Source organism: Caretta caretta, chromosome 2 (genome assembly GCF_965140235.1).
Source record: "Caretta caretta isolate rCarCar2 chromosome 2, rCarCar1.hap1, whole genome shotgun sequence".
Classification (NCBI taxonomy): Eukaryota; Metazoa; Chordata; order Testudines; family Cheloniidae; genus Caretta; species Caretta caretta.
The window spans coordinates 379,273-392,407 of NC_134207.1; the positions used below are offsets into that span (position 1 = coordinate 379,273).

At 49.4% G+C, this 13,135-nt stretch overlaps 2 protein-coding genes across 46 annotated transcripts in view; one reads left to right on the plus strand and one right to left on the minus strand.

Annotated features, from left to right (window-relative positions):
- Positions 1 to 7,201, plus strand: part of IQANK1 (IQ motif and ankyrin repeat containing 1) — a 100,132-nt gene extending 92,931 nt beyond the window's left edge. For all 8 annotated transcript variants that reach the window (XM_075124822.1, XM_075124816.1, XM_075124823.1 and 5 more), the window contains one exon: positions 6,962 to 7,201. In XM_075124822.1, the coding sequence (XP_074980923.1) occupies positions 6,962 to 7,136 (175 nt within the window). In that variant the 3' untranslated portion in view covers positions 7,137 to 7,201. The remainder of the gene's footprint in view (positions 1 to 6,961) is intronic.
- A 2,565-nt stretch (positions 7,202 to 9,766) lies between these two features.
- SCRIB (scribble planar cell polarity protein) overlaps positions 9,767 to 13,135 on the minus strand; it is a 248,262-nt gene continuing 244,893 nt past the window's right edge. For 35 of the 38 annotated variants that reach the window (XM_075124824.1, XM_048837023.2, XM_048837013.2 and 32 more), the window contains one exon: positions 9,767 to 11,925. In XM_075124824.1, coding sequence (XP_074980925.1) covers positions 11,765 to 11,925 — 161 coding nt within the window. In that variant the 3' untranslated portion in view covers positions 9,767 to 11,764. The remainder of the gene's footprint in view (positions 11,926 to 13,135) is intronic. The other 3 variants (XM_048837026.2, XM_048837017.2, XM_048837018.2) reach the window with 2 other exon arrangements.

Here is a 13,135-nt window from a genome sequence, read left to right on the forward strand (position 1 = left end):
CCCTTGGCCCATATCAGCCTTGTCCCCTCCCAGCCTGGGAAGCCAGGGAGAAGGCTGAGCACCTCTACCCTAGAGCCCTATCTCCCACCATTCTCAGATACTAATGTTATGAGAGCCAGGGACAAATAGTATCTAGCTGTAGATATCTAGGGGTGAGGGACTGGCACCTCCAGCCCTTTGGCCGCCTCCCCTTATAATTCTGGGAAAAGGCCAAAAGATTGCTGGAATATTTACCCTTTTCAAGCTCGGGGATGAGACTGTCACATCAGCCACCCCAACACTGGCACATAACAGTCCAGGGTAGAGTTTGAGAAATTCCTGCACCCTAAGGAAAGTTTTCTGCAAATCCCACTCTTGATGCCCAATCAGGTGTGTGAATTGTGCTATTCAGTCAAGGCTGCCTTTGATTCTGAAACTTAACAATGACTTTTTAAATGTCAACTTTAACTGTCTTGTCTAAGACACATCCAGTAAATGGGCTTATCTCATAATCATAAACTCAAACCACTGCCATGTCTCTTGAGTGCCAAAACCACCAGCTTCCCCTGATAGCTTATAGGATGTATTGTCAGTGTTCTAGGTACAGAGAATATCATGTAGAAGGGGCTCTATAAATATGTCAGACAAAACAGAGTGATCAGGGATGGTGAGCTGGTAATGGAAGATGATAGAGAAGCAGACCTGCTCAATGCCTACTTTGCTTCAGTCTTCACACACAAAAATAATGTGCCCAGACAACCAATGATCTTATCATAGACAATAAAGGGGAAGGGATGCAGATTAGGATAAGCAAAGAACATGTCGAAGGTCTTCTGACTAGTTTGAATGTATTATAGTCAGCAGGGCCTGATGGTATTCACTCCAAGAAGCTGAAGGAATTAATTGATTTAGTTGGGGATTGGTCCTGCTTTGAGCAGGGGTGGACTAGATGACCTCCTGAGGTCCCTTCCAACCCCAATATTCTATGATTCTATGATTCTATAAACTGAAGAACTCTTGGAGCTGCTTGCAATAATATCTGCAAATTCTTCTTTGAGTGATCATAGCATCATAGAATATCAGGGTTGGAAGGGACCTCAGGAGGTCATCTAGTCCAACCTCCTGCTCAAAGCAGGACCGATCCCCAATTAAATCATCCCAGCCAGGGCTTTGTCAAGCCTGACCTTAAAAACTTCTAAGGAAGGAGATTCTACCACCTCCCTAGGTAACGCATTCCAGTGTTTCACCACCCTCCTAGTGAAAAAGTTTTTCCTAATATGCAACCTAAATCTCCCCCACTGCAACTTGAGACCATTACCCCTTGTTCTGTCATCTGCTACCACTGAGAACAGTCTAGAGCCATCCTTTCTGGAACCCCCTTTCAGGTAGTTGAAAGCAGCTATCAAATCCCCCCTCATTCTTCTCTTCCGTAGACTAAATATCCCCAGTTCCCTCAGCCTCTCCTCATAAGTCATGTGTTCCAGTCCCCTAATCATTTTTGTTGCCCTCCGCTGGATTCTTTCCAATGTTTCCACATCCTTCTTGTAGTGTGGGGCCCAAAACTGGACACAGTACTCCAGGTGAGGCCTCACGTCCCTCAATCTGCTGGCAATGCCCCTACTTATACAGCCCAAAACGCCATTGGCCTTCTTGGCAACAAGGGCACACTGTTGACTCATATCCAACTTCTCGTCCACTGTAACCCCTCGGTCCTTTTCTGCAGAACTGCTGCCTAGCCATGTGGTCCCTAGTCTGTAGCAGTGCATTGGATTCTTCCGTCCTAAGTGCAGAACTCTGCACTTGTCCTTGTTGAACCTCATCAGATTTCTTTTGGCCCAATCCTCCAATTTGTCTAGGTCCCTCTGTATCCTATCCCTACCCTCCAGCGTATCTACCTCTCCTCCCAGTTTAGTGTCATCCGCAAACTTGCTGAGAGTGCAATCCACACTATCCTCCAGATCATTTATGAAGATATTGAAGAAAACCGGCCCTAGGACCGACCCTTGGGGCACTCCACTTGATACCGGCTGCCAACTAGACATGGAGCCATTGATCACTACCCCTTGAGCCCGACAATCTAGCGAGCTTTCTATCCACCTTATAGTCCATTCATCCAGCCCATACTTCTTTAACTTGCTGACAAGAATACTGTGGGAGACCGTGTCAAAAGCTTTGCTAAAGTCAAGGAACAACATGTCCACTGCTTTCCCCTCATCCACAGAGCCAGTTATCTCATCATAGGGGGCAATTAGATTAGTCAGGCATGACTTGCCCTTGGTGAATCCATGCTGACTGTTCCTGATCACTTTCCTCTCCTCTAAGTGGTTCAGAATTGATTCCTTGAGGACCTGCTCCATGATTTTTCCAGGGACTGAGGTGAGGCTGACTGGCCTGTAGTTCCCAGGATCCTCCTTCTTCCCTTTTTTAAAGATTGGCACTACATTAGCCTTTTTCCAGTCGTCCGGGACCTCCCCTGATCACCATGAGTTTTCAAAGATAATAGTCAATGGCTCTGCAATCACATCCGCCAACTCCTTTAGCACTCTCGGATGCAGCGCATCTGGCCCCATGGACCTGTGCACGTCCAGCTTTTCTAAATAGTCCCGAACCACTTCTTTCTCCACAGAGGGCTGGTCACCTCCTCCCCATCCTGTGCTGCCCAGTGCAGCCATCTGGGAGCTGACCTTGTTCGTGAATGGACAAGTGCAGAGTCCTGCACTTAGGCCGGAAGAATCCAGTGCACCGCTACAAACTAGGGACCAAATGGCTCAGCAGCAGTTCTGCAGAAAAGGACCTAGGGGTTACAGTGGACGAGAAGTTGGATATGAGTCAACAGTGTGCCCTTGTTGCCAAGAAAGCCAATGGCATTTGGGATGTATAAGTAGGGGCATTGCCAGCAGATCGAGGGACGTGATCGTTCCCCTCTATTCGACATTGGTGAGGCCTCATCTGGAGTACTGTGTCCAGTTTTGGGCCCCACACTACAAGAAGGATGTGGAAAAATTAGAAAGAGTCCAGCGGAGGGCAACAAAAATGATTAGGGGACTGGAACACATGACTTATGAGGAGAGGCTGAGGGAACTGGGGATGTTTAGTCTTCAGAAGAGAAGAATGAGGGGGGATTTGATAGCTGCTTTCAACTACCTGAAAGGGGGTTCCAAAGAGGATGGCTCTAGACTGTTCTCAGTGGTAGCAGATGGCAGAACAAGGAGTAATGGTCTCAAGTTGCAGTGGGGGAGATTTAGGTTGGATATTAGGAAAAACTTTTTCACTAGGAGGGTGGTGAAACACTGGAATGCGTTACCTAGGGAGGTGGTGGAATCTCCTTCCCTAGAAGTTTTTAAGGTCAGGCTTGACAAAGCCCTGGCTGGGATGATTTAGTCGGGGATCGGTCCTGCTTTGAGCAGGGGGTTGGACTAGATGACCTCCTGAGGTCCCTTCCAACCCTGATATTCTATGATTCTAAGACAGAGGCAAAAAAAGCATTGAGTACATTAGCTTTTTCCACATCCTCTGTCACTAGGTTGCCTCCCTCATTCAGTAAGGGGCCCACACTTTCCTTGGCTTTCTTCTTGTTGCCAACATACCTGAAGAAACCCTTCTTGTTACTCTTAACATCTCTTGCTAGTTGCACCTCCAGGTGTGATTTGGCCTTCCTGATTTCACTCCTGCATGCCAGAGTAATATTTTTATACTCATCCCTGGTCATTTGCCGAATCTTCCACTTCTTGTAAGCTTCTTTTTTGTATTTAAGATCAGCAAGGATTTCACTGTTAAGTCAAGCTGGTTGCCTGCCATATTTACTATTCTTTCTGCACATTGGGATGGTTTGTCCCTGTAACCTCAATAAGGATTCTTTAAAATACAGCCAGCTCTCCTGGACTCCTTTCCCCCTCATGTTATTCTCCCAGGGGATCTTGCCCATAGTTATCCTAAGGGAGTCGAAGTCTGCTTTTCTGAAGTCCAGGGTCCGTATTCTGCTGCTTTCCTTTCTTCCTTGTGTCAGGATCCTGAACTCAACCATCTCATGGTCACTGCCTCTCAGGTTCCCATCCACTTTTGCTTCCCCTACTAATTCTTCCCGGTTTGTGAGCAGCAGGTCAAGAAGAGCTCTGCCCCTAGTTGGTTCCTCCAGCACTTGCACCAGGAAATTGTCCCCTATATTTTCCAAAAACTTCCTGGATTGTCTATGCACTGCTGTATTGCTCTCCCAGCAGATATCAGGATGATTGAAGTTTCCCATGAGAACCAGGGTGTGTGATCTAGTAACTTCTGCGAGTTGCCTGAAGAAAGCCTCGTCCACCTCATCCCCCTGGTCCGGTGGTCTACAGTAGAATCCCATCAGGAGTCCCCATGAGGAGAGAGTCCCCGACCACCACCACCTGCCTCCTTCTCTTGGGAGCGGTGGTCATGGAACCCCCAACCCTAGGACAGGGCATCTCATGCCTTCCAGTCGGCGGAGTCTCCTTCTGCTCCCTTCCCTCAGACGTATCATCTGGTCCACTCTCCGCATTAGTACCTGTGGAGAGAACATGAAAACGGTTACTTACCTGTATCTGCGTTGCTGGTACATGGACGTTCCCCTTTTTTCTTCTGGAGGTCACATGATGCCAAATTTCTTCACCATCCCGATGTGCAGCCTGCTCTGAATCTTCAGAACCTTGTGCCCATAGAAGCATATCCTGACATCTGTCCAGGAAATCTTCAGTTTCTCTTCTGCAACACAGGGTCGATACCTGTTGCTCCAGACCTTCATAGAATCATAGAATATCAGGGTTGGAAGGGACCTCAGGAGGTCATCTAGTCCAACCCCCTGCTCAAAGCAGGACCAATCCCCAATTAAATCATCCCAGCCAGGGCTTTGTCAAGCCTGACCTTAAAAACTTCTAAGGAAGGAGATTCTACCACCTCCCTAGGTAATGCATTCCAGTGTTTCACCACCCTCCTAGTGAAAAAGTTTTTCCTAATATCCAACCTAAACCTCCCGCACTGCAACTTGAGACCATTACTCCTTCTCCTGTCCTCTTCTACCACTGAGAATAGTCTAGAACCATCCTCTCTGGAACCACCTCTCAGGTAGTTGAAAGCATCTATCAAATCCCCCCTCATTCTTCTCTTCTGCAGACTAAACAATCCCAGTTCCCTCAGCCTCTCCTCATAAGTCATGTGTTCCAGACCCCTAATAATTTTTGTTGCCCTTCGCTGGACTCTCTCCAATTTATCCACATCCTTCTTGTAGTGTGGGGCCCAAAACTGGACACAGTACTCCAGATGAGGCCTCAGCAAGGCCTACCTTTATGCGGTATGCCCCCTCTTTGAAGCCTTATCCAGCTGATTGGGGATGGTTACCAGAGAACCTTGATGGTTGAGGAGAGAGAAAACCTGCTTCCCTGGTGGTTAGTTGGCCTGCACCCTTGAGTCCTTTGTGTGTCTCTCTTTTGCTTCTCTGTTTGTTCCATGCATTCTTGTTGCTTGCATCCACTTGTGCTCCTGAGCTGTTGAATGGCTTGGAAGCAAAGCTGGGGGGGGCCGAGACCTCCCGCTGTAACAACTGTCTCTCTTTCTTACAAAGCAGCGCTGGCCCCTACCAGAATGGTCCCAAGAGGCCTTGTAGATCTAGCATCTCTTGGCCTTTGTTTTGCTCCATTTGGGTTTCACCGCCATGAGAGGGAGCAGGAACAAATAGAGTCAAAGCATTCTGTGTCTGGGCCCTGGAAGTCTCAGTGCACTGAGGGGTGACGGAGCAGGGGCGATGATGTTTGTTTCTGCTGCCGCCATGATAAAAGTGGGGTTACAGTGGCAAAGGTGTGACAGCAGCACGTCCACGTTTTTGCCATTGCTGAAGGCAGCGAATGGGACCTGTAGCTAGAAGGAGGTGTGGCCAAACCCTGTGAACACATTAGAACTATTTCTTATATGTGCTGGAGAGAAGTACAGTCCCAAAGGGCTAGATTTATAAAAGGACTTTGGCAGCTAACTGCGTCTTTAATCCATAATGTCGCTGCCACTGCCGTCACAGAACCACAGCTCAGTTGACACATAACCCTGCAGACACCGAAGGGTCTGCCAGTAACGTCCCCTAACTACCGAAGTCCTGACACCACAAAGATGCTCAGCATGTGAGGTCACACCTAAGCCTGGCAGCATTCTCAAACTCTGCAGCCACTGACTTATCGTGGCTAAGGGGCCTGAGCTGTCAGGCCACTCAGAGCATGCCTAATTCCCCAACAAAAGCCAGCTAGGGGAGGGGAAGAGTGAGTGGGCAGGCATGTTTACAACCAATAGCTAAGTGATTAGCTGGGATGTGGGAGACCCAGGTTTGCAGTTCAGTGCTGCCTGAGTTAGAGAAGGGTCTAAGTCTGGGACCAAGGAGAGGGAGGGTTGAGATGGTATCTGAAACCATGAAAGGCAATAAGGTTATGCAGGGCAGGGCCACAGAAAAGCCTGAAGGGCATCAGAGCAACCATGAGGGGCTCTGAGACAGTGCTGGGAGTAATGCTGTGAGGAAAGGAAAGACGCACAAAAGCCCAGCAAGGTGCAGGAAAGGCGTGAGAACCAGATCCCCAGAAGAATTTAGGCACCAACACTCTTTTCTGATACTGTACCATTCTCAGTATTCCCTCAGGGCGTCCCCTTTTGCACACCATTGAGGTCTTTCAGACGTCTTTATGGCACATCACCCCTATGTAACTCATTGCTCTTCATGGCTTCAGCTGCCATCTCATGGCCCTCTCCTTCCGCCATTGTTAGTCAATCATCAAGGCAGAGACGTTCGCTTTGCACAGACGCAGGCTTCGTGCCTTTGTTTGCGTATTCTGAGGTTGCTGGCCCTAACCAGGGGAATTGTGTTTACTTGAGCCAGTGGCTATGCAACACCACCTGTGGCTTTTTAGAAGCAGAAGTCAGTGTGGCAAGGTGAGTGCAATAACTTGGCATGCCTATAAACCATGCTGTTCAACTGCCTGTTTCCTTCCTCTTACAGGTACCTGTCCTTAGTCAGAGCAACCGATGGACCAGAGTATTCACAGACTGAATTTCAAGCAACCAGGATTGGAAACTTTAAATTATTTGTTGTCATCAAACGTCACCAGCCCCCTGAGGAATTGCTCCAAAGTCTCCTTCCAATTTGGATCATTCTGGCCAAGTGCAGCCTGTAGGCGTGAACAACAGGCTGCAAGTGGTGTGGCAGCTGGTGTCTCATTAAAGTGAAATTGTATTACAAGGCTTGTGTTTTGTAACCAATCATGGGCCGCACGGGGGGGGTGGCTTGCTGCATTTCTGAAGGGAAGGCCACAAAGTGCAGGGCTCATAATAGGGCAGAGGGGGAGGTGCCAAACAACTGAGCTGAATTCACCCTTCCAACAGCTAAGAATGCAAGATGCAACTATGGTCAGCAGCACTACGGGCAAGGCTATAAATTTATGATGCAAGGCCCCCTTCCCCGCCTTTGCAGGCTCAGCTAGTCTCCCCTAGACAGTGAATCACCTCCAGTGAGATATGTTTATTTTCTTTCAGACAGGCCTTTTCTCGCAGTCCCTGCCCTTTGCACTGATACCTCAGCAGCAGGCAGGAAGTATGAAGGAAAAGTGCATCTGCCTGACCCCTGCAGTCATCTCCTTTCTGTGGAAGCATGGCTTTGCTCCCTGAATGCAGGAAGTGGGATATGCACTTAAGCCCAGCTGAGCCAAACCAGCAGCCAATCTGGCACAGAGCAGGTACTGACTGGAGTTTTACAGACCCAAAATAGAGGTGACTGCACCAAATTCTATTATGGATATAAAAAGCACCTTAGTTTTAGAGCCTTATCTGAGCATGGGTGCAGCGTGTTTCAAGGAGGGATGCAGCCATCCTGGCCCCAATGTGATGCAGTCCAAATGCCCATAGATCAAGTGGCAAGCTTCAGGGTGGATTTGTGGCATCATGGCAGGGATAGTGGAAGACTAAGCACTGAAATGGTGGGGTTGTGTTTTTCATACATGTGTAGTCATCACTGTTTGTCCAAGTTGTCTTCCTTGAACCTCGTTCTTCTTGCACCCAGCAGGCAACTGTCCTGCAGTGACTGCAGTGGCAGCATGTCCCCTATAGCCTGCTGAAAAGTGGCCATGCTGAGCTCAAGATGATGGGTATCCTCCTGAAGCAAATGTGAAGATGCTTACTGAGAGGGCAGCTGGTGGGCTTGTGCTTACACTGTATCACCCCAGGGTAGGGAAGGGCTGAGTTATGAGCCATCTGGTCCCTACCACTGCTGGGAGTCTTTTGTGGTAGTCCCTAGATGCCCTGCTGTGCAGGTTGCTTCACAAAACCCAGGGTTCCCCATCCATGAGAGCCTGCCCACAGGCAAACTACTGCCCACGGGCCACATGTGGCCCGCAGGACTGTCCTGCCTGGCCCCTGAGCTCCTGGCCCAGGAGGCTTGCCCCTGGACTCTCCCCTGCTGCCCTGCAGCCTCAGCTCACTGTGCCACCGGCGCAACCCTCTGGGCGGGGGTGGCATGGGCGAGCTCCCGGGGCAGCGCAGCTGCAGAGCCCGGTCTGACCCGGTCTCTGTGCTGCGCCGTGTGGCTGCCTCTCATGGTGCAGCCGCGCTGCCAGCCACCGGCGCTCCAGGCAGCACAGAAAGGGGGCAGAGAGCAGGGGCGGGGTTGGATAGAGGGCGGGGTAGTTCGGGGGGGTTGTCAGGGGCGTGGATAGGGGTTGGGAGCGGTCAGAGGGTGGGGAATGGGGGGGGGGTGTTGAATGGGGTAGGGAGTCCCGAGGGGGGCAGTCAGGAAGGAGCGGGGGGTTGGATGGGGTGATGGGGGGCAGTCAGGGGACAGGGAGCTGGGGGGGGTGTGTGTGGATGGGGCGGGGTCTGGGGGGGCAGTCACAAAGGAGAGTTGGGGGTTGGATGGGGTGGCAGGGTCCAGGGGCGGTCAGGGGACCGAGAGCCGGTGGGGAGGTTGGATGGGGCAGGCGTCCTGGGGGGACTGTCAGGGGATGAGAAGCAGGGGGGTTGGATAGGGGGCAGGGGGGCCGGGCCATGCCTGGCTGGTTGGGGAGGCACAGCCTTCCCTAACCAGCCGCCATACAATTTCAGAAACCCGATGTGGCCCTCAGGCCAAAAAGTTTGCCTGCCCCTGATCTAGAGAGTGTGTGTGAGACAGTGAAACATGATTATGTTGGCAGGTGACATGCACAACTTCATGTGTGACGGGGGGGATAGGAAGGAGTTCAAGGAGTATAATAGACTCAAGGAGCTCAATCTATGTAGTTTAAGAACAGGTTAAAGGATAATTTGATTTGATCTGCAAATATGTACATGGGGAACAAGTATTCTATAATGGGCTCTTTAGTCTGGCAGAGAAAGGTAAAATACGATCCAGTGACGTTGAAGCTAGACAAATTCAGACTGGAAATAAGGCATACATTTTTAACGAGCATAATTAACCACTGGAACAATTTACTCAGTTGTTGTGGTGACCACTCCATCTTGGGCAATTTTTAAATCAAGACTAGATGTTTTTCTAAAAAATATGCTCTGGAAATTAGTTTGGGGCCGTTCGCTGACCTGTTATACAGGCGGTCAAACTAAAGGGGTCCCGCGGTTCCTTCTAGCCTTGAAATCTATGAAAGAAGTCTCAAGATAGGAGAGACCATAGCAGGACAGATGTGATGGACATTGAAGCAGAGATGCTGGAAGACTTGCCTTTCTCTAGATTTGAAAGTAGAAGCAGTGAATAGAGAGAGGCCCTTCTAGTGCTTCCCACTGGCCTAAGGAAAAAGCTTCATCCACAGACAGACACAGGCTCTAAAATGTAAAGTAAACTTTATTCTCCTTGAACCACAAAATAGATTTCTTTGGTTGTACAAATTTCACTAGTTACAGTCTTGATGAGCTAATTTTAACTCCGCATCTCTCAGGAGAGGAGAGAGATCAGAGCCTGGCACCCAGGTACCACAAAGGGAAAGGAAAATCACAAGTTAGTCACCAAAACCAATTCATGATTGTATCCAGAAATTGTTCTTGTTAAAAAGCAAATGCTAAAATGAGGTTTTAAAAAGGAAAAGCTCAAATTGCTGATGATGGCAGCAGCCATGGCTGCAGTTTGATAGACTATCAGATTTCCCCCATCCAAGCCCTGTAAAATTAAACATATCAATTCAGTTCAAATGAGCCATGTGATTTGGTGTGAAGAGAGGAGATTCTCAACTAAAAGAAACCGCATCCAGTCATTTAGTAAATGTACAAGCAGAAGTGCCCTCCACTCCCGAGTCACATCCTGGCACTGGGAGGATTAAGGGCCAACTCTGGACTTACTGCTGGCAGCATCAGCAAGTAAGAGAGCACCGATTTGTTAGAGGGAGTGGAAAGATCACTCAGACCATTGCCAAACCAAGCTCAGATGCCTTGCTTTGATTTGGGGCCTGTGTGGATAAGGGCTGCTTAACTTGCAGAGGGCAGTAAGAACAAGAGAAATGACAGTTTCACTGGTAGATACAGGTGCCTAGTCACTGGCGCCATAGCCTTGGGTTCACTTGGTACTGAGGCGGACAGGCTCTTGTTCCAGTCAGGAAGCCAGCAATAACAGCCTTGGTGCATGTGTAAAGAATCTCGTTTGCCCTAATCTGCAGGTAAAGCGTCAGGACGCCACCAAGTCGTCAGAGAGAGACCGTAGGATTTGTAGTTAGTGGGATGCATATCTCATTATCCGTTATCTCCTGGAGCTCCCTGCATGGTGCTCACTTCGTCTATGCTCCAACCCCACTCAAAACTCACATTTTACTGCAGTGGTTATGGGCAACACAGTGAGAGCCACCAGCTTCTGCTGCCACCACCATCGCTCTCTGTGTACCATCATCATCCTGCACCCAGTACCCTTAACTTGACCCCAGCCAGTCCACATCCCACCTTCCTGCCTGCACCCCCTACTCTAGCCTTACCCCCGTCTCTTTATTTGTACCGCCTGCTGCTGAGTCACCACATTCTAATCCCCACCTAGTCTGTCCCTACTGCTGTCACATGCAGACACTGCTGTAGCCTCGCACTCCCATCTGCCCTAGTTCATCCATCTCATGTAGGCCACTCTCACACAGGACAGTCAGCACCTGTTCCCCGCATGCCCCCCCCCGTAGCGTGTTTGCCTAGAATGGACCACAGCCTGTGCGACATGAATTACGTGTGCATGTGAGGGGCAATGCTACTGCCGGAGGAACAGCGTCACACCAAGCCAGATTACCACTGGCCTGGTGGGGGAGTGGCATGGGGACAATGTGTTCTAGAGAGGTCACAGATTCCTGCCCCTGCACGGATAGGACACTCCATGGTTTAGGGGGGGAGCTGGCTTTTAACAAATCGGTGGGATTTAAAAGGGAGTAAAGGGCTGGCCCTTCCTGCTAAGTCACATCAGAACAAAGCCCCCATAGTAGCCACTGAAAAACCCAAGTGGAGGGAATAACAGGTGCAGCGTCACACACCCACACACGTGCGTGCGCACACATACACACATACTATTTACAGACTAACAAACTGCTGCTGCCCACTGCCCTGCCCCTCCCACCCTTTGTCAGACATCTACAAGTCCAGCACTGTCCTGTTTTGTTCAGCACGTGCCCCAGTGCATTGTGGGTAGCGAGAGAAAAAGGAGGTTCCCAGCCTAAAGGAAGTTCATTAACCACAACGCCTTCTGGGTGCGCAGGTCCCAGCCAATGTCAAGGAGGCAGCTGTGGGACCCAGTCCAGTCTGTGGAGTGCAGGAAGATGTAGAGCCCTGTGCTGGGCTGTCCTGTTGCCCTGGTGCAGCAGACCCTCTATGTGGGGACAGCAGCCTCCAGACTGCGACGGCTGTGTCGGAGTTTGCGCTTGCTGCTGTACAGAGCCATTTCTTCAAGTGCTGATGTGGTGGGTGTTGAGGAGTCATGCGTTACTAACAGCTCCTCTTCCTCTGCTGGCTCATCCTGATCCTGGGGAACTGAGCAGAGACAGACAGACAGTAATCAGAGAGGAGACACAGTATTTCCCACAGAGCAGCATGCCTCTCAGATACAGAGTGATCACTTTGTGAACAGAGACACTGGATTTGTGGCTTAGTACGACAATCTATAATGCACTAACAACCACCTACCCTCGCTCTTCCTTTACTCCCTATGACTGGAGGGGTGTTAACGGGCCACTTCACCTTAAATGGTCTCTTGAACTAACTACTTATGCTAAACAATCTATTCCATCTTATATCTAGCTGTAACACTCTGAGTACCTGCAGAAGAGCTCTGTGTAAGCTTGACAGGTTGTTTCTCTCACCAACACAAGTTGCTACAATAAAAGACATTACCTCCCCCCGCTTTGTCTCTCTAAGACCCTTCCAGGCAAGCAGCTGGTAAACTGGAAAAAAAAATCCCATTTTGGTTCCCCTGAAATGGAATTTTTCTGAATTTCTGTCCCATGAAAAATTTCAAATTTTTAATTTTGTCCTGAATAAGCATTACTTTTTTTCTCTGAAACCTCACAGCTAGCTATGCCCTGTGGTCTCCTAGACTCATTCCCGCCCTCCAGTCAAACCAAACCAAATTAACTGGATGCCAAAGAAAAGTCATTTCATTTCCACTTGCTGTTAGGACCCTTTCTGCCATGGCCAAGGACAGAAGCGTTTGGGAGAGCAATAGGTGTCCCCCTCACTGGACTGGAAAAATTATGGAGCATGTCCTCAAGGAATCAATTCTGAAGCACTTAGACGAGAGGAAAGTGATCAGGAACAGTCAGCATGGATTCACCAAGGGAAAGTCATGCCTGATGAATCTAATTGCCTTCTATGATGAGATAACTGGTTCTGTGGATGAAGGGAAAGCAGTTGACGTGTTATTCCTCGACTTTAGCAAAGCTTTTGACATGGTCTCCCACAGTATTCTTGTCAGCAAGTTAAAGAAGTATGGGCTGGATGGATGCACTACAAGGTGGGTAGAAAGCTGGCTAGATTGTTGGGCTCAAGGGGTAGTGATCAATGGCTCCATGTCTAGTTGGCAGCCGGTATCAAGTGGAGTGCCCCAAGGGTCGGTTCTGGGGCCAGTTTTGTTCAATATCTTCATTAATGATCTGGAGGATGGTGTGGATTGTACTCTCAGCAAGTTTGCGGATGACACTAAACTGGGAGGAGAGGTAGATACGCTGGAGGGTAGGGATAGGAT